Consider the following 25114-nt stretch of genomic DNA (forward strand, 5'->3'; position numbering starts at 1 on the left):
AAAAACCCGGTTCGGATCCTTGCCCGACCCGTCTAAAATACTCTATTGGGTAGCATTGTTCAAGACCCGAAGAACCGATACCCGGTCGGATCTTACCCGATACCCGGTCGGTTTTTCTAAGACCCGAAACATGTTAAGCGCCTAAGCTACCTAAATCCCTAATCCTTTCCTCTACTTTCCATTTATTTCTCAAAATCGATTCCACTTCCCAAATTCTCGTTTCCACTTCCCGAAATTTAAGCGATACTCAATCAATATTGTATATCTCGTTTGATTCAACCACAAACTGGAACCAAGACGCCAATTTCGAAGCTCAGCGTCGTCTCCTCCATCAGAGGCGTCTCGGTCTCGTAGTCGATCGAATGTAACTCTCGAACTCGGTCCTCTTGTTCAATTTGGAGTTGTTGTTTCAAGTTCTTGTTTGTAACTTTTTCTTTTGTGTATCATATAGATGGCGTCTTGTGAACATCCAGAGGCGACAGTTGATCCAATGTGCGATGATGGTGATGATTCTAATGCTTCCGGAGATGAAGTTCGGACACCAATTTCTCGAAATAAAAACAAGCGTAAAGAAACAGATGAAGGCGGTAGTTCAAAGAAGGCTAGATCATGGGTATGGGATCATTTCACCAAAAAGATAGAAGATAAGGACAGAGCTAGTTGCAACTACTGTGGGAAAGAGATGGCAAGTGCGAGCAAGTCTGGAACAACTAGTTTGTCAAAGCATTTGAATCTCGCTTGCAAGAGTTTCCAGGTGTGGCAAGCAGCAAATAGGTTTGGTACACAAGGTGTGATGTCTCCAGTCGGTGAAGATGGTGATCTTATGGTGTGCAAGGTATCTAAAACAGTCTTTAGGGAAGCTACAAACGAGATGATGGTCTTGGGAGAGTTAGCTTTGTCTTGGGTAGACAGCTTCGCGTGGAAGCATTTCTGCGATAAAACGAAGCTCTACTCACCTCATTCTAGGAGAACAGCCAGACGAGATATAGTAGAGATGTATGTGAAAAAGAAAGAGGCGATGAAGAAGATACTTGGAGAGAACAAGCAAAGGCTTTCATTGACTACTGACATTTGGACTGCGCCTTATACAAGAGCAAGCTACATGGTAATCACAGCTCACTTCGTAGATGCTGGATGGAAGTTAAGGAAGCTCATCATTGGATTCAAGAACGTTGTTGATCATAAAGGATCAACTATCTCTAAGGTTCTTCTTGATTGTTTAGAAGAATGGGGAATCAAAAGAGTGTTTTGCATCACTGTGGATAACGCTACAGCTAATGGTTCAGCTATGACAAGATTTAAGGAAGGTTTCAAGGAGATTGGAGATGATGCGATGGTTTTAGAAGGTCGTTTTCTACATATTCGCTGTGCTACTCACGTTTTGAATCTTATTGTCAAGGAGGGTTTGCGGGAAGCTGACAACAGTATAAATGCAATTCGAAATGGTATTTTGTATGTGAGGTCTTCAACGCAGAGACAGATAGCCTTTGAGCAGCGTGTTGAGTCAGGAAAACTTCAGAGAGGAAGCTTGCCTCTGGATGTCACCACGAGATGGAACTCCACGTATCTGATGCTAGAGCAGGCAATGAAGTTTAAAGTGGCTTTTGAGAAGATGGAAGCAGAAGACAAGCCATATAATGATTACTTCAACGAGTTTGTGCAAGGAGAGAAACGAATTGGACCACCAACTAAAGTGGATTGGGAAGCTGTTGATAGGTTAGTTCAGTTCTTAATCATTTTCTACCAAGCTACATTGGTTTTGTCAGCTTCAACTTCAGTCTGTGCGCACAAGTTTTATCACGCTATCTACACAGTCACGAGAAATATTAGTGGGTTAAGCACTGCTCCTGGTCCTGATGCAATATTGAGGTTTAAAGCTGCATCTATGCTAGGAAAATTAGGCAAGTATTGGGATCCATTTGGGGAGAAAGTGGAGATGAATAAACTCATCATTGTAGCTGGTGTTCTTGACCCGACGAAGAAGATGAAGTTTGTAACTAAATGTTTTGAGAACTTATATAGAAAAGAGAGTGTTGAGGCGACTCAGTTAGCTAAAGAAACCGAAGACATTTTAAGGGATTTGTTCAATGAGTACAACAGCATTTACAACGCGAACAAGAATGGAGGGCCAGGGTCCACTACTGCGTCTCATCATAGTCAGTCTCAAGGTACCTCTTCTCAGTCTCAAGATCTGTTTGTTGAAGAAGTATCTCAGAGAACAGTACTTGGGAATGGTGTTGCATATGAGAGCATGAATGACATCTATGAGGAGCTTGGCCAAGAAGCTGGTTTTCAGGAAAAGACAAACGAGTTGGATCTCTATTTGAAAGAGAGTGCGGAGAATCATCATGTGATGAATGGTACATAGTATGATGTACTCTCTTGGTGGAGGGGAAATAGTGGTAAGTATCCGGTTCTATCACTATTAGCTAGGGATGCATTTGCAATGCAAGTGAGTTCTGTTGCTTCTGAATCTGCTTTTAGCACAAGTGGTCGAGTTTTGGATCCAAGCCGAAGCTGCTTGACACATTACATGATAGAAGTATTAATGTGCACCGAGCAATGGCTAAAATGTGAAATTAAAGTGGCAGAAGAATTATAAGACAAGAACAGCTACTTAAGGAGGTGGAGGCAGAAGATGATCTTATGAGAGGTAATTTCGAATCTCTGTTATTATTTTTTCCAAGTTTTATGTATGCTTGACTGCTTGTTACTAGCTTGTTACTTGTAATTTACTAACCTTTAGTTTTTTTCATTTTATTAGAATTTGAACCTGGTTTTAGGCATGACTCATGAGTGAAGAAATGGCAGCAATGGTAAGCCGTAAGCTTGTTAGTTGTTACTTGTCATTCTTTGTAGTTTGTACTTTTTAATCTGAATGTTACTTGTCATTCTTTGTACTTGTCGTTCTTAATGTTCTTACTTCTTAGTTTCAGGTGGTAGAGAGTAGAGAGTAGATCAGTAGAGACTTAAGAGATGGAAACTGATTACTCGCTTCTCGTGTACTGGAAAATGATTCTCCATGTCTCAGTCTTGTTTGTTTTTCCCTTTGTTTCGCTTTGGACATTTGCCTTGGTGTTGTTTTTGTGTTTTCAGAACCTTTATGTTTCAGTTTGTGATGTTTTTATTTGATTTTGTCATGTTGGATTGTGGAACATGGAAGTTTGAATTTGATGTTTTAAACGTTTATTGATATGTACGGTTCTGATCTGTATTAAACATGCTCATTTGTCAAGTTCAGTTGTGGTATAGTATAGGTTTTAAAGTAGGTAATGTCATGGAAGTGGTGTAATTTTCGGGTTATCCGTAGGACCCGACCCGAAATTTTCGAATTTTACCCGAAACCGATGAATTTTACCCGAAACCGACCCGACCCCGAAGGGAACCGAAATTATCGGGTTTTTTACGGTTCTCTGAAAACCTGACCCGGACCGATCCGACCCCGACAAGACCCGAACCGACCCCGAACCGATAAATTCAAATTACCCGATTGGGTCTTAAAATACAAGACCCGATACGATCCGGACCCGATACGACCCGACCCGAACCCGATCCGAGGACCCGAATGCCCAGGGCTATGCGTGACAAACAAACACAAAATCGCACATAAACCGCTTTATTTTGGATTGTATGCGACGAACCGGTTCAACTCCACCGCACAGCACTCGCTTGCACACACAAATGAGCTGACGTCATAACTCACAAGCTAACGTGCGCCGTAGACGAATCGGCTCATCCATTTCTCCCGATCCACCCGAACTCCGATCTGAAGAGAACATGGCCGTCCGAGCAACGGTGTCACGTTTCCCAATCGATTCAGACGCTCTAGAGGCGTCGGGACTCCCCTGGGGACTAACGGTGACGCCGTTCGCGGCCAAAGACGAGAACGGAATCGCGCCGGCGCGCGGATCCAACGGCCACCTTCTTCCCCGCTGCGAAAACTGCTACGCGTACTTCAACACTTACTGCGAGCTCGATCAGTGGGCTTGGAACTGCTCGCTTTGCGGCACTCTCAACGGACTCCCTTCCGATGCGATCGCTCGTTACTCCAATCCTCACTCTATCCCCGAAATGAGCTCCTCCTTCATCGATCTCGAGTTGCCTTGTTCGTTTTCTACATCGCTCGATCCTTTTGTGTTTGATTTTGTTGATTAATTTGTTTGTGTGTTTTCTAGTGGATGGATCGGAGGAAGAGATGACGCAAGCTAGGCCTGTCTACGTTGCCGCGATTGATCTCTCGTGTAAGCCTTCTTCCTTCTCGATTCTGTTGGTTAATCTCTTATCGTGGAAGGTGTAGATTGTGATTGAATTGCACGTTGGTGAATTTTGCATTGTGGTTTTTGAAATCAATGTGTGTTTTGTCAACAATCTTGATTGAATGTGCTCTGGATCGGTGATTCTAGCTTGAATTTGTATGTTTTCTCTTGTTATTATGGAGCTTTGGCTTCAACAAGTTTATTTTTGCATACAAGACTCTCATTAATCGTTTCGGTGCGCGAAAGAACAATTCACATGTTAATTCTTCAGTAACATCTATTGTTATTCAGTTTTTATATGTTGCTGATGTCTGATATGTGTATTAGTATCATCTTCTGGTTTAAGTTTAGACCTTCATGTTGCTCATTGTTGCTTATTCTCAACCTGCAGCCTCGGAGGAATTTTTGGAGCTTACAAAAAGTTCATTGCTAGCTGCTCTGGAAGGTCATTTCATTCAATATATTTAAAACAGGAATTGAACTGTTTCTTCTGTGTGACCGTCTTCTTAGGGTGAATTTTTTTTTCCCTTTTTGCAGCTCTAAGTCCAGGGTCTCTTTTTGGTCTTGCTACATTCAGCCACAAAATAGGACTGTATGATGTTCAAGGACCTGTACCAGTTGTGAAGAATGTATTCATCCCACCTGATGCGGAGAGCAAATTACCACTAGAACTTGAGGACGCCATGCCTTTGTTACAGTTTTTGGCTCCGGTATATTGTGATTTTAGAAACATCTCCTTTCCTGTTTCCTACTCGCTTTGTCATTCAGGGTGATTGTTGGACTAGGAATATCTGTAGAGAGACTAATTTACCTTGTGCACTTACCTGCAGGTGGAAACTTGCAAGGATCGTATTGCTGCTGCTCTTGAGACACTCAGACCGATCACTTCTTGGGAGAGGTCATCTGGAGCAGCTCAAGGGATGGATGGTGTGTTGATGGGTGGTAGAGGCTTCGGTACAGCAATGGAAGCTCTCTTCAACTATCTAGGATCTGAATTTGGGAATACATTTGCATTAGGTATGTAGAAAATACATAGCATGCCCATACACTATATGTTTCAACGCAGTTTAGTTTTTTTTTCCTCCTTATCAGGTTTGTTTTGCAGTAGGTAGTGTTTTATTGAGTTTATATAAGTGCAGCTAGGGTGTTCGCTTTCCTATCCGGTCCTCCTGATTATGGACGTGGACAACTGGATACAAGTCGGTATGGTGAACAATACGCAAGTAAAAGAGTTGATGCTGATCGTGCTCTGCTTCCGGAGCAAACACCGTTCTATAAAGACTTAGTAAGTCCTACTTCAATACTCTCAAAGATAGAGATATTTTTGACCTTAGAACTGACGGCTCTTTTACAGGCCACGATTGCTGTCCAATCAGGTGTGTGCGTAGACGTGTTTGCAGTTACAAATGAATACACAGATTTAGCATCCCTGAAGTTCCTTAGCATCGAAAGTGGAGGATCTTTGTTTTTGTATTCAAGCACCGATGACTCAACTCTTCCCCAAGACATGTTAACCTTTATATTTTTTTCACTTCAATAGAAAGTAGTCTTGTCGTGTTTCCTTCAGGTGTTATTGAAACAACACTGCATGATGTTCTTTTGCAGGTTTCGGATGCTTAACCGGCCGTATGCGTTCAACTGCGTCTTGAGAATGAGGACGTCAACTGAATTCAAACCTCTCCACTCTGTACGTGGTTTTAGTAAGAAATGAAAGTTTAAATGATGCTATTAATTTCGTTTTTTGCTTCAGCTAACAGTATAGCCTTACTTGCAGTTTGGTCACTTCTTTCCCGATCCACAGTACGAGAACCTTCAACATATCATATGCTGTGATTCATATGCAACATATGCTTATGACTTTGATTTTGCTGATAATACTGGATTTTCCAGGTAAACTTGACAATAAGTGCTTATCATTACTTTTATTTTGACTAGCAAATTATATCTGTAGATAGTCATTATCATCCTTTTCCCGACCTGCAGTAAAATGTTATAGTTCTTCTTACTAAATTGCTGAATCAAAGAAGAAAAAAAAGTTAGATGAACTTATAATTATTCATTACCTTTTCCAGACATTCTGGATACCCACCCGTGGTCCAAATTGCATTCCAGTACACAGTTGTTGTACCTCCCGAGGGACTGTCAAGCTCTGAACTGCCATCTGCAAGTAGGTATGATTAAATCCATATGTTCAAACTACTGATCAATCAGTGTACGCCAGTGGCAACCTTTAAGCTTATTTATTAAATTTGTGAATATTAGTAACTTCATAGCGTCTTGTATTCTTGAAATGAAACTCATACCTTGTACATGGTCCATCCTAAAGCCTAGAGTTGATAGTATATCTCAAACTCCTCCTATTGTGTTATATCCTCTTGATGAGTGTTCCGATCAAATTCTGAGTTTAATTCATGTTCAGCAGAGGCAAACACACACTTCAGAGACGACTAAGAATCAGAACCATGCAGTTTTCAGCTGCCCAGAACATCAACGAAATTTACGACAGTGTGGATCATGAAGTTGTTCTCTCATTGCTCGTTCACAAGGTAAAACCGTCATTCCATGTTGTCAAATCCATTATCATTAACCTGCTGATTATCTATGCTATTTGTTTCTGCAGGTAATTTTAGTCTCTCTAGAGGATGGAGTCCGAGAAGGGAGGGCGTTGCTTCATGATTGGCTGGTAATCCTAACTGCACAGTACAACGATGCCTTTAACCTCGTCCAGTACAAAAACGTAAACAAGTCAATGAGTTCTCAGATTGACATCACGTTTTCACAATGTCCCCAACTTGAGCCTTTGCCTCGCTTAGTCTTTGCCTTGCTCCGTAACCCTCTCCTCCGGTTCCATGAAGAAGGTGTTCATCCTGATTACAGGATCTACTTGCAATGCCTTTTTAGGTAACCTCCACTACCAACTATAAGTATCTAAAAACCCAATGTTACAAATGTCAGTTTATGCTTCTTCTTTTTTTTTTTTTGTGATTTGCAGTGTGTTGGAGCCGAGTGCTCTTCATTGTGGGATATACCCATCGTTAATGTCATATTCAACACCGGATAAACAGGCGTATCCGCGCCATTCACTGAGCCGTGCAGCATTGATGACAAGTGGTAGTCCGATATTTTTCTTAGATGCGTACACAACTTTGATAGTCTTCTACTCATCAACAGCTGACCCGTCACTCCCTTTCCCTCCACCACAAGACTGTAAGTTTGCTTAATCTAATTTATCCACTTTTTTTTTAAGGTTTGGTAGCTTATGTATATTTTGAAACTTGCTACTACAGGCTTATTGAGAAAGACCATTAATGAGGTGAAGCAAGGAAGGAGCATCACACCGAAACTGATGTTTATTCGAGGAGGACAAGACGATGCTACGGCCTTTGAGAACTATCTTATAGAAGAACAAGACGTGGACGGAAGCGGTTTTGCTAGTGCCATGGGTTTTGTGGCTTTCCTTGACGATATTTCGCAGAGTGTGGCCGAATACATGAAGTAAAATCAACTAATGTACCGAACGTTTCCCAGCTACAAGAGTTTTGCTCTTTTTGTTGTAACATTTGCGTAGACGACAAAGCTTTTGCTACCTTTCACTTAGATAACTGGTAAAACTATAAAAAGCAAATATTATACGAGTCTACGACATGGACATGCCAACAACAACAGTGCTACTCAAGCTAATCGATTTTGCAGAAAACATGAAAACATGGTCTTTGCAGAAAAGAATATGAAAAGGCTTCTCGAATTCACTCATCTTCATCATCACCCTCTTCCTCTTCCCCACTACCTTCATTCTCATCATCTTCACCACTCCCACTCCCAGCTTCTTCCATGCTATTGTCCTCATTCTCAATCTCTTCCATGCTGTTTTCCTCATTCCCGTTCGCATCCTCCTCCTCCTCCTCCTCATCATTCCCATTCTCTTCGGTATTATCATCCTCATTCTCTTTTGTGTTGTCATCCTCATCATTCTTCAAATCTCCCTCATCTCTTTTGCTTTTCCCCACGCCCTTTTGCGTTGATGCTTCTTCATGTTTCCTCTTTTTCGTCTCTTTGGGCTTCGAAGCTGCTGCTGCTCCACTACCACTAGCAGCCTTTTTCCCAGCGTTCTTCTTCTTAAAATCTGAGGATCAATATGTTAGCTGGCTTACAAAACAGTGGGTAAGCTCATAACTCTGACATGTTTCTGAGATTCATACAAACCTAAACATGTTTCTTATTAGGGATACTGTAATCTTCATCAGAAAATACTAACCATCAAGAGAAGCTTTAAGCGGCTCCAAAAATTCAGAAAATTCCATGTCCTCTAATGCCTTAAACACATCCTCAGCTTTCATCGTTTGTCTTCTTGAATCCTTACATATATCATTTGCCCTATCAATTCAAAAAACAATCAAACAATTTTGAGAGATTCTAATGAATTCCAAAGATTTCTTCCCTTCTTATGTCAAATCAAAATACATCTCAATTAAAATAATATATGCATAACCCAGCAGTTCAAATGCATTCGAAGGTGAATGTGATTTCGTATTGTAATTAAAAAAAACAATTCGGAAAGTTATTAGGGTTTTGAGGCGTACGTGGCGGAGAGGTAGTGGATGAAGATCCGGGCACTCTCGGAGAAAGCAAGCAACGCTTCCTTGTGAATGCTCACGTCATAGTCCGGCGAACACTCCGAAAGCTTATCTTTCACCACCCGGCGCACGATAGCTAGCGGCAGCTCGTCCACCACCGCCTTCTCCGAATCCATCTTTTCTCCCCGTCTCTAGTTTGCCGTCTTTCCCGCCCTTAGAATTGATTATAACAAATCAGATCCACCCAAATGACATTAGCTATCGGCCCATTTATATTAAAAGCCCATTTGTAATCTGTTTTTCATGAAATTAGGCCACTCCTTTTTGGCAAGGTCACTAAATTTATTTTTTTTTTAATTTTTTTTTAACAACAGTCACTAAATTTATAATACAACTAGATTTTTCACCCGCACATCCGTGCAGATAGATTTTCATTTTATAAATATATAACAGACACCATCACAAAACTTTTAAAGATATAATTTACATTTTAGTGTTATATATTGTGTAAATCTATAATGTTATTGGTTATGTTTCTTATTCGATATTATTAATGTATAATAATTTATTTTATACATTTAACTTTATTATTAATTGTTATTATATGTTAATATGTTTTCGAGTTTGGTAAAATAAATTCATAGTATGAAATAAACAAATTGAGGATCTCCTTCATTTTTTTCTAATTTTTACAAACTGAATACAATACATTTTAAAATTTTATTTAGTTATACTACAAAACTGATATTTTCTTAGCATAATTTATATTTTCTATGTATTTATTTTAGTATATTGTGGGATTTTATAAGAAAATAGTTTATTATAATACTATATTATTAATTTTGAAATCAATCGCTGCATTAATTTAAAAATATTTTAAAATTTTATTAAGATTTTGTTAGATTTTTTCCAACATATTTTTTTATAAGTAAAAATTAAAAATTTATTTATTAATATCTATATAATTTATAAGATTTTTCAGAAATGTTATATATTAAATAGATTAACTTAAATAATCAAATAGATGTAATTGATGAAATAGACATAGTATGAATTTTTATGGTATTTCTTTTAATAAAGAAGATATAGAATATAATTATAAAATTTGAAAAATATCAGACACTTTTATTTTATTTTGTTTTATAATAAAATCTTATTTAAATTAATGTATAATAGTATATATTATTAATTACGAAATTGATCAATGGTATTAATTTAAATAAAATATTTTAAATTTTTAGAAAGATTTTGTTAGATTTTTTCTCAACATTTTGTTATAACTAAAAATAAAATTAAATTTACAGTTAAAATTGATTTATCATTAATATTTTTATATATTTAATAGATTAATGTAATTAATGAAATGAACCTAATAAGACTAGTATGATATTTTTATGGTAGATAAAAATGATACTTCTCTTTTAATAGAGAAGATGTTTTATTTATCTGCATATTATTAATTTGGCGTTTTTCGTTGCTGAGGCCCGGTGTAGTGGTCTGTGGTTCTAGATGATTTGTCTCGAATTTGCTTAGTTGCTTAGCAATAGAGTTCTCAGACGTTTAATGGCGTTTAGCTGTCTCATCCTTTTTCGTGTCTCAGATGAAAGAAATTGAGATTTTAAGCCTTTGTCCTTTGTTTAATAATTATGGGTGGTCGTTGTTTTGGTTCCTAATAAGAATGTGTCTTTTAATTCTCTTGTGAAGTTTCAGATGGTCTTATTAGTGATATGACTGGAACTGATGTAAGTATCGACCTAAGATTGCGCAAACTTTGAGGTTTTGTCATATGGATACTTCGGTTCTTTTGGATAGTAAGTTATATCAAGTCATCTAGCATGTTTCTCTTACTTGTTGTGACAAAAAAAAAAAAGTTACTCTTATTGTTTCTATTTGTAATTTAGACTTCTTATTTTATTTTATTTTATTTTATGATGATCTGGCTCTGGAAAGATTTTGATCCTTATCGGCTTATTGCTCTAGATCGAAAGAATGTATTATTTGTTGGTTTATGTTTCAAGTTTTTTATACAATTCAATAAATGACAAGATGTATATGAATTGGATACATATGGTGGACGAAGAATTTTACTGAGTTCAAAAATATACTAAAGGATCAACATGAGTTTTGACTTTGGTTTAGAGGGTTCAACAAACAAATGAGGAACGATTCATCCATCTTATGGAAATTTTGATATTATCTGATCCAAACTGATGCATCTACTAGATGATCACATTAATCCTTGCTATCGACTCGCAACATAGCGTTTGCGAGGCAACTTGTTCATTGGTAAAATTTCTAGCATATTTTTAAGATTTTTTTTTCTAAAAGCTAATTGCCTTAATGATGCTGGTGAGATTACATCTCATGCTTTTAGTGATTACTGCATGAAAACTGGGATTAGAGTCAAACATCATATATCACATGTTAAAATACAAAATGGTTGAGATGAATCATTAATCAAAAATGTCCTAGTTGATTGATAGATTATTACTTATGAAATCAAAAGTCCCAATATCTACAAGGGCCTATATTATATTATGCAGCATCATTGATTCGCATCAAACAAATTAATAATCATCAGTTATCTCCATAAAAAATGATTATGGGACAAGAACCAAATATTATCATTTTAAAATATTTGGATGTGATGTATACATCTCAGCTCAAAAGAGATTAGGGATATATTTTGGATATGATTATCCGTCGATAATTAAATATTTAGAACCATCTACAAAAAAAAAAATTAATTATATTTCATTATTAGCATTACTAAATAAAATGGATATTATTCACATAATACTTTTCAACAAAACTAACCAAAAAAATGTTTTATAACAATTTTCCAATTACAGAATAATTTTTTTTTAATTGTGAATCCAACACATGACAAAGAATTGTAACCTCGCGGCTATAGGCTATAAGTGTAACCATAACAATAACTTTCTTGTAAAGCAAACAAATATAAACCTATAATTAAGGGCATCCTCATTTTGACGCCCATATCAAGTCCTATCAACCCCGCTACAGCCAAACCCATCACGGCTCTCCACAAATTCAAAGTCTGCACAATCATTCAACATCGACATTGCTATCAATTACCTTGTCACTTAAAATATATTCTTAATCTCAGAAGAAAAGAGATTTATAGTTGTCAAAAAAAAGAAGAGATTTATTCCTACACATAATAATGAACTAGAAAGAAACGAGACTCTCACTAGGTTACAACTTTTCTTGTTTTGTTACAAAAACCACTAACAAAAGAATTTAAACACAAAGGGTTTTTAAAAACGTAAAAAACAGTTATAAATAATCTCCTTAGAAGTCCATTTTTTTCTGAAAAAAAAAATCTCCTTAGAAGTTAAATAGTCATTATCACACTTTTTGCCAAAAAATACAATTTTAAAAGTAATAAAAATTACCAAATTTGTATTTTTGTTGAAGAATTTTTTTTTCTAATTCGAGAATACGTCTAAAGCAAACCCTCCGCCAAGATGAAACCTATTTCACAAAACTCATAAAGAATGTAGATTTTTCTAGAGTGTTTGGTTTTTCAGAAAATCTTTTGTAGATTATAAAACTTTAAAATAAAGAAAAAGAAACCGAAAAAGTCAATGCAAAACTAGTTCTTTTGATTTCTAGAAAACTAAGTTCTTGAATCCTGATTGCATGATTCACCTTTAAAAACAAATTAAAACCAATATACTATAGTACCATTTAAGAACTAGAACGTTTCAACGCTTCATTTTTTTCTTGAATTTGGAAGAAAAAGAAGTCAAGATTTGAAAACCGACGCAAAAAAATGAAATATTTTGATTTAAAATGAAATATACCTTGATTGTACTTGCGCTTGAACTGTATATAATATCAGGAAGATAACCCTGTAAACCGACATTATAAACCGGTTTACCATCCGGATAAAACAAACCATAATTCCTCTCAGAAGTCGGACCGGGTTTAAGATTCTCATTAAAAAGAGCAAAGACATAAACATCAATCGGAACAGACTTCTTGCCCGGAGTCCCTTTCCTCTGCTGAACCAACCTCAACAAGTTCCCGTTATAAAGCGCCGCGTTCTCCGGCGTAGCTCCGATCTCATTCTCATCTCCTTTGGAAGGCCATCCCGTCTCCGAGATCCTAACCTCAACGTCAGTATGTCCCAACGTTTTAATGGCTGCATAAAGCGCATCGACTTGAGCGAACAACATGTTGTCGTAATGAAGATTCGTGTTCGGGTCAACCATCCCTTGGTTCGGCTGAAACAGAACATACTCCAAGGGAATCTCTTTAGGACTGTCCATATAAGCGAAGAAAGGATACGCGTTGATCAAGAAAGGAGACTTGATCTGAGCGTGAAAATCAAGAAGAGGTTGGAGAAACTGTATAAACTCTTGTCTGAATGATCCGGACGACGATGTATAAGATGTCTGAAGCATGTCTAGCGAATGAGCGGATGTTACCGTTACTTGTTTCTCTAAACCGAGATTGGTTAGAGCAGAGTAAACCGCTTTCATGGCCGGTAAGAGACTCGAGATTAAGACACGGTCATTAGTTTTGAAGATTTCGTTTCCGACAACGATCGAGGTGATTCGCGTTTTGGCGATGTGCGGTTGGAGTCGTTGCTGGATCCAGCTCTGAGCTTTGGTTGGATCCGTTGACATGTTTTGGAGGAACTCGTTCCCTAGACCGATCATGAAATCGACTTGTGAGTTTGAGAAGGAGGAGAGGACGTTTGGGTCTGCGTCGTAGAGCTTTACTCTTGTGATGTTTAGTGAACGGAGGAGGACGGCGACTCGCGCCGGAGACGGGAGGTTGTTAGCGATTTGGCCGTAGTTGATTCCCACACCTTGGCCGTTACTTGTCGCTGAAAAAGAATCTGAGAGAGCAAGAAAAAGGAGAAGAACTTTGAAGAAAAAGAGGCTGCGTGTGGCCATGTATGATGATGTAAAGAGAATGACCATTTAAGCGTTCTTCTTCGTGTTTTTTCTTTTAGTTTTGAGTTGCCTTTTTAGGTTTATTAATACAAGACGGTGGTGTTAGGAAAGAGCAGCCAACTGTGCTTTTTGTAGCTCGTTTTCGCGTTCTTAAGAAAAAGGTTGCACCAGCTATGGGTGGACAAAATAATATTATGCCTAAAAATTTGAGTTGATTCGTTATTAGTTTCAATTAAATTTAAAAATTCTGAATAATCATATAACTTTACGAATTAAAATGATTATTTAAATTCAATATTTGTCAAAGACATAACAAATCATAAATATTAATATTTTTTAAAATGAATATCTGATCTTTTAATTATTTGTTACATCATTACTTACATAACTAGATGTGTTATTTTGAATTATGGTATAACTGTCGATGTGTCAGGTGTTTGGCACCGATTATAATGACCTGATTTCAATGATTTAAGATCCAGAAGCATGACCCATTTTTTTCTACAAACATGTATATGAAACATGAATAATGGAATAATTAATTAAGTTCTAGATCATATGTGATATGTCGATACAAAGCAATGTATAATCCTAATTCTCAAAAAAGAAGAAATCCAAGCTGTTCACTTTCAATTTTTTTAAACATTTTATTGTCTATACTTATAGTGCTTTTTTTGTACAACTGTCTACCTATATTGTTATACAATGAAACATCACTTGTAAAAATGTTTTCATTGGTCAATTTACATCAAAATATGACTTTTTTTAGTCCTTCCAGAAGGAATGAATGATTTCAGAGTCCTTCCAGAAAGAATGAATGATTTCAGAGTCCATGATATAACGCATAGAATTTGATGCCATTGCAAACTTCCACTTCAAAAACAACATTACACACATGAGTTCAAGTTTTCTTTTGAGTAAAAATACAGAGAGACAAACCTTCAAGATATCTTCACCGGAGACACCACACTTGCTCTTAATCTTCTTATTTATCTGCAGCAGAGTCTCATCCGAGTGGATGACCAGAAAAAAAGGATGCCGAAAATACCTCTTCTGAACAAATACATAAGCAACAAAATGAATTAGTAATTTTTCATGTTAACAGAAGAGACAAGTAAGTAATCTACCTTCTTCCTACTTTTTCCAGGTGCAAAATGGTGGCACAAGATCTCCCATCTCTGTGCCACCAGTGTTCACCTCATGTCGAGTAACTTCTTCAACATGTACGCAAAACAATTTCTCCAACTGTTGAGAAGTTGTCACGATTTTCTCCTACAGTGTAAAGCAACAAGAAACTGAAAAGGCACCATCTCTCCTTCTACTTGGATCCTTGTGATAAAGTTTCTTCATGGTATCGTCCTTACAACTTTCCGACAAATCTGTAACCTCATAAGCAGAAACCCAATCCTCGATTTTTCCACATGAAGCAAACGAGCTTTCGTTCAAAAGCTTTACCTGGCAATACAAGATAAATAATCTCTCATGAGCAAGCAAAAACATAAATCCTTGTTCGTTTTACCTTTGATCTGACAATTGATGTCACAACATCCAAATATTTCTCAACCCTTGGGAAGTTAGTCGTGATAAGTTCCACCAGAGAAGCCTCATGGTGGAAGATAACTCTCAGTGGTGTAGTCTGTAAAAAAAAACCCATACAAGTTAATCAATCTACAAAGGACAAACAAAAAGAATCTCAGTCACTTACCAAATCTGCGGTAGCAGCAGTCCCAGTCATATTCCTATGTCGATCTTTGATATCTACCTCGCTCCTTTCTGCAAGTTCGACGCTGTATTCTTGCGTGATCAAGGACCAGTTAGGGCCATATTTCTTATACCCATCCTCAATGGCTTTGTTCTCTTCAACAGTGAAGCATTTGTATCTTCAAACTGGTCTGCGTCCAACTTCATCCGAGAGAGGAATCAAAGCCCTAAATAAACAAAACCCTACATCAACCATACTTTATAGGCTACAAAATCTCGATCAGTAATTTTGATCTGAGGGGTACCTGGCAGGAGGATCGGCAGTGGCCAAAGTCTGACCACTTTCATTCCTAGGGTTTCGGTTTTGCTCATCCTCAGGAGTAGCTGAGGCTAAAGTAAGATCACTTTCACGGCTTCGGTTTTGCTCATCGTCGGCTAACGTCCGATCACTTTCACGGTTTCGGTTTTGCTCATCGTCTCCTTTCATCCTCTCTTTCTCTCTCTCTCAACAATTAAAGGATGAGAAAGTTATTTTATTCAGTCGGTTAATGGAAGTTGTCTTTTTAAGGTGGTTGAGAAATGCCCAATATTGGGGTTGAGCCCAATTGATTATTAAAGTAAATACTTGAAAGTTTGTTGATATTTATATAAATTGTACATATATAAACAAATTTTAATATTTGTTTTAATTTGTTTCTCATTTTCCGCATTCTTCAAAAAAGGTTGCGCTAGGTAGGATGGACAAAATATGCATAAAATTTGATTTGATTTGCTATTCGTTTTGATTAAATTTAAAAATTCTGAATAAGTCTAACTTTACGAATTAAAACAAATATTAAAATTCAATATTTGTCATAAACTAATATTTTTAAAATAGATATATGATCTTTTAATTGTTGTTACATCATTACTTATATAACTAGAGGTGTTATTTTGAACTATGGAGTGGATGATATGACTGTCGACGTCTCAGGTGTGTGTAGGCATGGACATTCGGGGTCCCAATCGGGTTTCGGTTTTATCCATTCGGATTTTGATTTTTCGGGTTTATCAAAACCAACCCCATTCGGGTTATATAAAAATTCGGTTCGGGACCGGTTTGGGTTCTATCGGGTTCGGGTCGGAGTTAGTAAATCTTCAAAGAACCTGTATAACCCATTGTACTTTCGGGTTCGGGTCTCAATCGGTTCTTCGGTTTTAAAATACCTGATTTGTACCTATTTTGTAACTAAAACATAAATGAAATCGGTTTTTCGGATTTAAAATACATGATTTGTACATATTTTAATAGCCAAAACATAAGTAAAATCGATTCAAAAATAAGAAAAAACATCAAACGTTATCATTCAAAAATCAAGCGAAAGATAAACATAGTTATTGATTAAAAGAAAACCAGATAAATGAAATCATAAAACAAAAACTAAGTTCTCATGAAATGAGAAACATTATTAGATGAAAACAAAACCAAAATCTAAAAACTTTAGGCTTCAACCGCCACATTCCACCATCAACCTTCATGTAATAGATGATTATTTTAAAAGTTCAATAATATCTTAAAGTATTTTGCATACATATTAAGAATTAAGATCATATTTGGTAGAAGTTCTTTTTGTCATTTTAAATGGTCCGGGTTTTATCGGATATCCATTTAGGTTTGGGTTCGGTTCGGATAATACCCATAATCCAAAATACCAAAAAACATAATCCATTCGGTATTTATGTCGGGTCCGGATCGGTTCAGATTCATTTTTATCGGATCGGGTTCGGTTCAAATTTTCGGGTTCGGTTTATTTGCCCAGCCCTAGGTGTGTGGCACCGATTGTAATGACCTGATTTCAGTGATCTATCCATCCATATGCATGACCCAATTTTTTTCTACAAACATGTATATAAAGCAGGAATAATGGAATAATTACGTTCTATATCATATGTGATATGTCGATACAAAACAATGTATAATCCTAATTCTAAAAAAAAAAAAGTTATCCAACCTGTTCACTTTCAATTTTTTGAATATTTTAGTGTCTATACTTATATTGCTTTTTGTACAACTGTCTACTTATATTGCTATACAGTACAATAAAACATCACTTCTAAAGATATTTTCATTGGGTAAATTTACGTCAAAATATGACTCTCTTTTTTTTTTGTCAACATCAAAATATGACTTCTATTTTGGAAGAAACTGATACGGGATATTAAATCAGTTGTGTTCTTCGTTGTCGGTTTTTATTTTATTTTTATTTTTGTCCTCATATATTACCAAAAGAATCCCGTTCGTCATCGGTGTTTTAATATATCAGTTATTGCAGTCATTAATATCCATGTGGTTTATTTTATAATCCCAAGTCCTGCATCCCAATTAAAATATCGGGAGCTTTGAACCGACATGAAACTAATTAGGTTTCACGTGTGGGACGACAGTTAATATGTGAGCAACGATGTGACTTGAAATTGTTGCGAATAGTCAATTAAAAACTCCACTCACTGGTAATCAAAGTCAAATTACTCCAAAACCACTGGCGGCTTCAATAAAATGCATCTTTCGACGATTTATACACTTCACACTTACCAATTACCCCCTCCGAAAAATGTCACTTTTGACATGTTTTATGTAGATGAAAATTCATCTATGATAGTTTTCTATATTTTTCATTCTAAAATAGAATAATTTTATAATAAAATAAAATTATAGATATTAAATACCTTATGTCAAATAAGTGTAATTAATAAAAATATAAATGTGTTTCAATCATTTTTTTAATTTGCACGAAAATATAAAAAGTGACATTTAAAAGAAACAAAAAATAATAAAATATATTACACTCTCCGTTTTATTTAATTGTTGTTTCAGAATTGGACACATAAATTAAAAAAATATTTAATTATATATTTAGTAGATAAAAATATCACTATCAATACAATTAACCACATTTCAACCAATAGAAAAATAAATTGAAATATAAAATCAATAAATTTACATTAAAATTATAAAATGACACTTATTTTGAAATAAAATGACAATTTTTTTATCATAACTAAACTGAAATATAGAGAACAATGTAGAGTTGTTTAATGTATAACTAGAACATGATCTGCGCATCTGCCTAGTTTTTGATTTAACTTTTGTTCAACGTAAACTCATAAACTGATGGTTTTATAAAAACAATTTATGTATATTTTTTATGTTTTATAATTTACATATAGAGTATAGTTAGAATATATTATCTTATAATATAGATTTTTGATAATAAATTTTTTATTTGTTCATAATATTATATTTAAAAAATTATTACTTGATGCAATTTGATGTAATTGTACCATTCATATATTAATTGTTGTTTCTTGTTAAAATATTTTAAAATGAAACAATGTACTAAATATTTTAATTTTTTGCATTAATTTTCTATGAATTATTATTAATTTTATGATATATATATTTTTTTTAAATTGAACTCTCAAAATGTTTATATTTGACTACATGTGATTTAGTTAATATTTCTACAATATTAATAATGGTCAATATATGATATCGATTTGGTTAGATAAATTTTGGAATTGTAATTAATTAATTTATTTGATTTTAAATGCAGTGGTAAAATCTGTAAATAAAAAGAAATACAAAAAGAAAATATTTAATTTATTATAAATATAATGGTTAAATGTGTAAATAAAAACTACTAAAAATATTGTTATTAATGTTTTTAAACAATTTTCATTTATACTGTTATTATCCATGTTGGAAACATTATCAAAATGTATTTTAGTTTTAATAATATAGATCGTGTAAATGGAATTATTGTGAATAATACACTTAATAGGTGGCGTCATATATGGCGATGGAGGCGTGGATCTCAGGGACCGCCATACCTCGATCACCGTCTTCTCTCCCCCATCGCCTTCAACGCCTGATCCACTCACGTGCTTTCTTGAACTTCTTTTTCAACAATCGAATACATTCAAACATGTTTTCTATGTTTGTGTACTTAAAGGTGTGTTTCTTGTTTGAGTACTTGCAAAATATCAGTTGGAAATTAAGGGGAGGAGATAAATAAAAATATTAAAATATGTGATGAAAACTTGATCTTTTTAATTGGGCCAGTGGCTTTTTTAGCATTAGATTATTTTTTAAAAACATCTAACTATGTAAAGATTAAAAAAAATTAGGATCTACTTTTGCTAGATGTCATGAGATAAAATAAAATTTTACATAACAAAATTGAAAACACAAAATTTATGCTTTTTGTAAGAGTAAATTAAATAACAAGCAAAATACCTTAACTGAATCCACTCTTCTAATTTCAATCCATAATCCTTCATTCTTCCAGTCATCACTCATGCACAGTCGAGGTGACTGATTTTGCACAGATGACGCAAATCAATAGTATTTATGTTCGTTTGCATGTGGCAGCAACTTGCGACTGCAACTAAATATTGTTGGTTTCGTTGTACAGGTTCCTACGACTTGTAATATACAACTACTACTTACGACCAAATGATTTGTTTTGTTATTTCAGGTTCTTGTGTGTTTCCGACCTGCAACATCCGTAACATCATTTTTTCGTTTCATTATGCGAATAAAACAGTGTGGAGACATGGAGTTTCATGTAATACCTTTTCATGGGAATATGCATGTTAGAACGCGTTGTGTATACCCATATGTCACGAACATACTAATTATTTCTAGCATCCACTTGCAAAAAACATTTGGATTGTCTCCACTTTCTGTTACTGATGCGAAAGTGTCTCTTATAATCCACACCTTCGATTTCCCTATTTATGAGAGTGACAAGATATATCTTGTAACGTACAATAAACCTCTTTTGACCCAGTTGCACATTTTTGTTGATAATATTCAAGCGTCTATGTTTGATTTTTGTCAAGAACTTTAATTTTAAGCTTCAGTTGGTACAAACAGTTGAGTTTTGAAGATTTGGAATGGGACTGAAATTTCAAATTTTACACGGGTGTTTATCCCTAGAAGCTATGGGTATGGTCTACTGAATGCTTTTTTCTTTTCTTTTTTTTTTTGCAAAAGGTGTTCTTGATGGTTTTTAAATTCAGATTGTTCAAAGCGGTTGAAAATGTTTGATAATCAACTGAATTAGCATGAGATGTTCATAATTTACCTGTTCAATTTTGGGTTCGGTTATAAAAGAATTAACTTGGCCAGCTTGAAAACCAAAATATTATAATGAGGAAAGAGATGATGAACACATAAACCAGTAGAAACCACAAAGACTGGTTAATTAAAACCCTTTTATTAACCAGTGGCAACCCAGTGACGATTGATGAACACTGAAAGTCATATCATGAGACGTTTTCATACAAAAGCATACCTTTAAAACTGATAATAATAACTCAAAATCAACAATCTGCGTCATTACCAAGTCTGAAACCGGACTTAGAAGAGTTCCTCTTCTTTGTGGGTATGGATCACACAGTCAGACTGCGGGTAAGCAACACAAGTCAAGACATAACCTTTCTCAAAGTGATGATCCTCAAGAAACGAACCGTCACCCTGGTCAACTTGACCTTTCTCGATCTTCCCGGCGCAGGTGGAACACGCGCCGGCTCTGCAAGAGTAAGGCAAGTCGACTCCAGCTTCTTCAGCTGCATCCAGTATGTACTGGTCGTCCGGGACCTCAAACTCGTTTTCTTGGCCATCGGGTCCGATGAGCTTGACCTTGTACACTGCTGACATGGTGGCACCAGAGTTGGCGGAGCATTTCAAGCCAAAGGATCTCGAGAGTTTGTTGACTGATCCAACGGAGAGTTTGTTAGTGATGGGCCTGTTGGTGGGCTGGCTTCTAAGGAGCGCCTTGGTGGTCATGCTAGTGGAAGAAACTTGAACGGTTGCCATTTTTTTTTGTTCAATTGCGTCTGCAAAAAAAAAAAAATCTATGTTTCAGAAACTTATATCATCTTTACACAAATACCACTTATAGTTATAGATAATAACTATGAAGATAATGAAAACAAGATAAGATTGCATGATCTGTATCACAAGTAGCTATGTGGAAACAAGAACCAGAAGATAATCTGTTCCAATAGGCAAAACTGATAAGAGAGTTTTTAATGTATGGAGCGTAATGAGAAGATAAAGAGTAAATCGAATCGAAAGATATTTAGTAGAGAAGAAATTTATTTTGTCCCCACAAAGAAGTCAAATAAAAGCAAGAAACAAACAAACAAACATAGGTTTCATCTACAAACACCGAAACAATGAATAGGGGAACAACATAAGAAAATAGAATCATATAATCTCAGATTCTAAAACTTACAGAGAGAGAAGGAAGGAGGAGGAGGCGGAGACTACGAGAGGGTTGGTGGAGAGGTGAATGATTTATAAAACGGAAGAGTCGGGAAGTGTGGCTTTTCGAAGGCCGTGACGGCCCATCTTTGTCGACTATTATTTATTTTTGTTTTTTTTTTCATTTAGTGACAGTATTTCATGCTAACTATTTTTTCTTTTTTTCGAAACACTAACTACTTTTTATTTATTTGTTTATGCTAATCAGGTCGTTTAAAATTGTAGAAGCACTGTGGTCTAATGGTCAATGTTTAAAGTTTTTATACCTAGATTTGGAGTTCGAATCTCAAGGTCAACTTTTACGTAAAGAAATCTGAATCTCAATTTCCGGAGAAAGCAAATTATACAGAAAATTAGAGAAAATGTTTACATGAAATTTTTAGCATTGCGTAAAGAATATCGTCAGGAATGAATCTTACATAGCGTTTCATGATGATGCAATCATTGAATCTTTATAAGACAGATAAAATTATCGGCTATAATATCATTTATGTAATGTTTTTTATAGTTTGTAATAACATAATAGCCAGACAAAAAAAATTATTGGCAAAAAATTAAATAGAATTTACAAAAGTATACACCACTAGTAAATTCATGGCCAAGTAATCTATTTATAATTTAACTATTAAGAGATGAATGTCTTAAAAAAAAAAGACGAATATCATCTCTACATTCAGAGTCGGAAACAATTATTTGAATAAAAAATTAAATAGAATTTACAAAAGTATACACCGCTAATGAATTTTATAACATTGGCCAAGTAATCTATTTATAAGTTAACTATTAAGAGATGAATGTCTAAAATAAAAAAGGAGACGAATATCCTCTCTACATTCAGAGTTGGAAACAATTATTTGAACAATAGAAAGTATACTAAGTCATTCAACAGTATTTAAGGTCAGACTGCATGATCTTAATGATCATCGTCAAATTTCTCAATAGAGTTAAAGAAATTAGCATCACTTCTAAAAAGATTTCAATCTTTCAAAAATTTTAACATTTTTGGGGATCAAAATATAATGTCGATTCAATAGCTAAAACTGTCAGATTTTTTCATAGAATTTTTTTTAGGTGGTTGTAATATTTTTGTCTAGCTTCATAAACCACATTTTATGACTTGTTTGAATCAAAGAATAGATTTTACGTAAAAAAGTTATTACTAGATCAATTTAAAAATGTGTATTTGAGTATTATTACTATCCTAATTATATTTATAAAAATGAGAAATTCTATAAAACGATGATCAAGTATTGAATATGTAATGTTGGTGGCACCCCTTGAAAAATAGCCTTATCCCAGTGATGTTGGTAGTCCCTTGATCCCATCGATAATGATGTTTTTCTAATATTTTTATGAAGGCCAGAGCTTAATCTGGTGTCGATGCTGCTATTTTATCGGGCCCGTTTTGTTGCTTTCTGGTTGAGGCCATGGTGGTCTCAGTAATGTCTCTTCTTGGTAAGTTTGGATTTCAAAGAACGTTGCAATAAAGTAAATTGAAGAAAAATTAATCAGGATAAGCCAATGACGAAGAGTGTCGGATCCGTAGTTATGACAAGTGATTCGGTTGTGTTCCCTTCTTCATATTCATGCTGGGCTCGGAGAAGCAAAGTAACTGGAACTGGACTATACATCATTCTAAGTCTTAGTATAGTAGTTTCGGTCGTACGAATTTTTTTTCGCAGTCACTGATATAATTGAATGTTTATGCCGTTTTGGAAAGATTTTAAATAATACTGTAGTAATTATTTTTTTAAGTGTTGAATATGTAAAATTCGATGTGTTTAGATCTAGATGTATTTTAAGTTTTAGCACAAGTTGCAACTTGCACAGTCTGATGGGATTTTGACAGAATGTTTGTCTGAAATCAAATAACGCATGTGCTCGTCACAACTGCTTAAACTTTACCGTGTTAATAAATAAAAAAATCCAATAGTCGATACTTTTTATAAGGGTTTTTAGTAATTAAACCCCTCAACTAAAGATGAATCGTAAAAAAAACCCTTAACTAAAAATCCTGTGAAATAAACCCTCAACTTTAGTTCCGTTAACATATGTTACCCTCCGTCTAAAAAACCGTGACGGAGGGTGACATATGTTAACGGTTTATAAGTTGAGGGTTTATTTCATTGGTTTTTTAGTTGAAGGTTTTTTTTACGATTCATCTTTAGTTGAGGAGTTTTATCACTAAAAGTCATTAAATGTTATTAAATTATTTATTATCATTTATACATTGTTTTAGGATTTATAAGCCTTTAAAACTAATTTATAAATTTTAATACATTAATATATTATAAAATTAATTTATACATCTTAAATTAATAATTTTCAGCACTACTTACAACTTATTATAACTTTGAAATATTAAATTATTTGATATTTGGTAATAATGATATAAAAAAAATTGTGTGTTTATATCGTCATTGTCAAATATGAAATAATTTATAGTTTCTAAGTTATATTAAGTCTTAAGTAGTGACGAGATAATTCATCCATGAAGTCAATATATTATAAAATTAATTTACACATCTTTCTATTTAGAGTATGACGCATTTTTTTCTATTTTCATGATTTCTGTCATCCGGCTCATACTTCCCCCCCCTTCCAAAATAATACATGATTATTTTTATTCTCATTGATTTCGGAATAACTACGTTATATTTTTATTTTCTTGATCAATAATATATTTGAAACATAAAGTAATACAATAAATCAAGAACAATATAAGAAAATAGGAAAGTATAAGCCGGATGACGAAAATCATGAAAAGAAGAAAAAATACGTCCTACTCCAAATAGAAAGATTGATTTCATGGATGAATTATCCTCGACACTAATTAAGATTTAATATAACTTAGAAACTTTCAGTTATTTGATATTTGACAATGACGATATAAACACACAATTTTTTTATATCACTATTGTCAAATATCAAATAATTTAATATTTTGAAGTTATAATAAGTTATAAGTCGTGTTGAAAATTATTAATTTAAGATGTATAAATTAATTTTATAATAGATTAATGTATTAAAAATATAAATTAGTTTTAAAGGCTTACAAATCAATCTAAATTAATGTATAAATGATAATAAATAACTTAAAAACCCTTTAATGATTTTTAGTGATAAAACCCCTCAATTAAAGATGAATCGTAAAAAAACCCCTCAACTAAAAATCCAATGAAATAAACCCTCAACTTATAAACCGTTAACATATGTCACCCTCCGTCACGGTTTTTTAGACGGAGGGTAACATATGTTAACGGAACTAAAGTTGATGGTTTATTTCACAGGATTTTTAGTTGAGGATTTTTTTTACGATTCATCTTTAGTTGAGGGGTT

General features: G+C 34.7%; 5 protein-coding genes across 7 annotated transcripts; 2 read left to right on the forward strand and 3 right to left on the reverse strand.

Moving 5' to 3' along the window:
* Positions 1–451: 451 nt before the first annotated feature.
* On the forward strand, positions 452–2368 carry LOC117126842 (zinc finger BED domain-containing protein RICESLEEPER 2-like). The gene has a single exon (XM_033275996.1). The coding sequence runs from the start codon at positions 452–454 to the stop codon at positions 2366–2368; it is 1917 nt and encodes a 638-aa protein (XP_033131887.1).
* A 1259-nt stretch (positions 2369–3627) lies between these two features.
* Positions 3628–7894, forward strand: LOC103829669 (protein transport protein SEC24). 2 transcript variants are annotated; one of them, XM_009105352.3, is made up of 14 exons: positions 3628–4105; positions 4176–4241; positions 4648–4701; positions 4794–4966; positions 5087–5273; positions 5396–5541; positions 5611–5765; positions 5862–5943; positions 6031–6146; positions 6329–6427; positions 6676–6802; positions 6877–7157; positions 7249–7463; positions 7544–7894. In XM_009105352.3, the coding sequence occupies exons 1-14, from the start codon at positions 3778–3780 to the stop codon at positions 7753–7755; spliced, it is 2241 nt and encodes a 746-aa protein (XP_009103600.1). In that variant the 5' UTR covers positions 3628–3777; the 3' UTR covers positions 7756–7894. The 2 variants fall into 2 exon arrangements, with proteins under 2 accessions (XP_009103600.1, XP_009103601.1); XM_009105353.2 differs by having other exon boundaries at positions 3778–4105; positions 6679–6802.
* LOC103829668 (DNA polymerase epsilon subunit 3) lies at positions 7856–9088 on the reverse strand. The gene is made up of 3 exons (XM_009105351.3): positions 8837–9088; positions 8512–8630; positions 7856–8379 (listed from the first exon to the last, which is right to left on the reverse strand). Exons 1-3 carry the CDS (start codon positions 9004–9006, stop codon positions 8003–8005), a joined length of 666 nt encoding a protein of 221 aa, XP_009103599.1. The 5' UTR covers positions 9007–9088; the 3' UTR covers positions 7856–8002.
* Positions 9089–10225: 1137 nt separating this feature from the next.
* On the reverse strand, positions 10226–16641 carry LOC103829670 (glucan endo-1,3-beta-glucosidase 14). Of its 2 annotated transcripts, XM_033275854.1 has the most exons (3): positions 15768–16641; positions 12661–15689; positions 10226–11891 (listed from the first exon to the last, which is right to left on the reverse strand). In XM_033275854.1, the coding sequence occupies exons 2-3, from the start codon at positions 13786–13788 to the stop codon at positions 11739–11741; spliced, it is 1281 nt and encodes a 426-aa protein (XP_033131745.1). In that variant the 5' UTR covers positions 13789–15689; positions 15768–16641; the 3' UTR covers positions 10226–11738. The 2 variants fall into 2 exon arrangements, with proteins under 2 accessions (XP_033131745.1, XP_033131744.1); XM_033275853.1 differs by having other exon boundaries at positions 12661–16641.
* Positions 16642–20636: 3995 nt separating this feature from the next.
* On the reverse strand, positions 20637–21989 carry LOC103829671 (ferredoxin, root R-B1). The gene is made up of 2 exons (XM_009105355.3): positions 21747–21989; positions 20637–21345 (listed from the first exon to the last, which is right to left on the reverse strand). The coding sequence occupies exon 2, from the start codon at positions 21323–21325 to the stop codon at positions 20867–20869; it is 459 nt and encodes a 152-aa protein (XP_009103603.1). The 5' UTR covers positions 21326–21345; positions 21747–21989; the 3' UTR covers positions 20637–20866.
* Between the last annotated feature and the right edge of the window lie 3125 nt (positions 21990–25114).

This window comes from Brassica rapa, chromosome A07 (assembly GCF_000309985.2).
Source record: "Brassica rapa cultivar Chiifu-401-42 chromosome A07, CAAS_Brap_v3.01, whole genome shotgun sequence".
NCBI classification, from domain to species: domain Eukaryota; kingdom Viridiplantae; phylum Streptophyta; class Magnoliopsida; order Brassicales; family Brassicaceae; genus Brassica; species Brassica rapa.

Bases quoted from the DNA above. Each gene is read 5' to 3' on its own strand.
- LOC117126842 (XM_033275996.1), top strand. From the start codon at position 452: ATGGCGTCTTGTGAACATCCAGAGGCGACAGTTGATCCAATGTGCGAT.
- LOC103829670 (XM_033275854.1), bottom strand. From the start codon at position 13,788: ATGGTCATTCTCTTTACATCATCATACATGGCCACACGCAGCCTCTTT. The intron at 11,892-12,660 runs GTATATTTCATT...ATGATTGTGCAG, and splicing joins CAAGCGCAAGTACAATCAAG to ACTTTGAATTTGTGGAGAGC.
- LOC103829671 (XM_009105355.3), bottom strand. From the start codon at position 21,325: ATGGCAACCGTTCAAGTTTCTTCCACTAGCATGACCACCAAGGCGCTC.
- LOC103829668 (XM_009105351.3), bottom strand. From the start codon at position 9,006: ATGGATTCGGAGAAGGCGGTGGTGGACGAGCTGCCGCTAGCTATCGTG. The intron at 8,631-8,836 runs GTACGCCTCAAA...TTGAATTGATAG, and splicing joins ATCCACTACCTCTCCGCCAC to GGCAAATGATATATGTAAGG. The intron at 8,380-8,511 runs GTTAGTATTTTC...ATTGATCCTCAG, and splicing joins GCTTAAAGCTTCTCTTGATG to ATTTTAAGAAGAAGAACGCT.
- LOC103829669 (XM_009105352.3), top strand. From the start codon at position 3,778: ATGGCCGTCCGAGCAACGGTGTCACGTTTCCCAATCGATTCAGACGCT. The intron at 4,242-4,647 runs GTAAGCCTTCTT...CTCAACCTGCAG, and splicing joins TGCCGCGATTGATCTCTCGT to CCTCGGAGGAATTTTTGGAG. The intron at 4,702-4,793 runs GTCATTTCATTC...CCCTTTTTGCAG, and splicing joins ATTGCTAGCTGCTCTGGAAG to CTCTAAGTCCAGGGTCTCTT.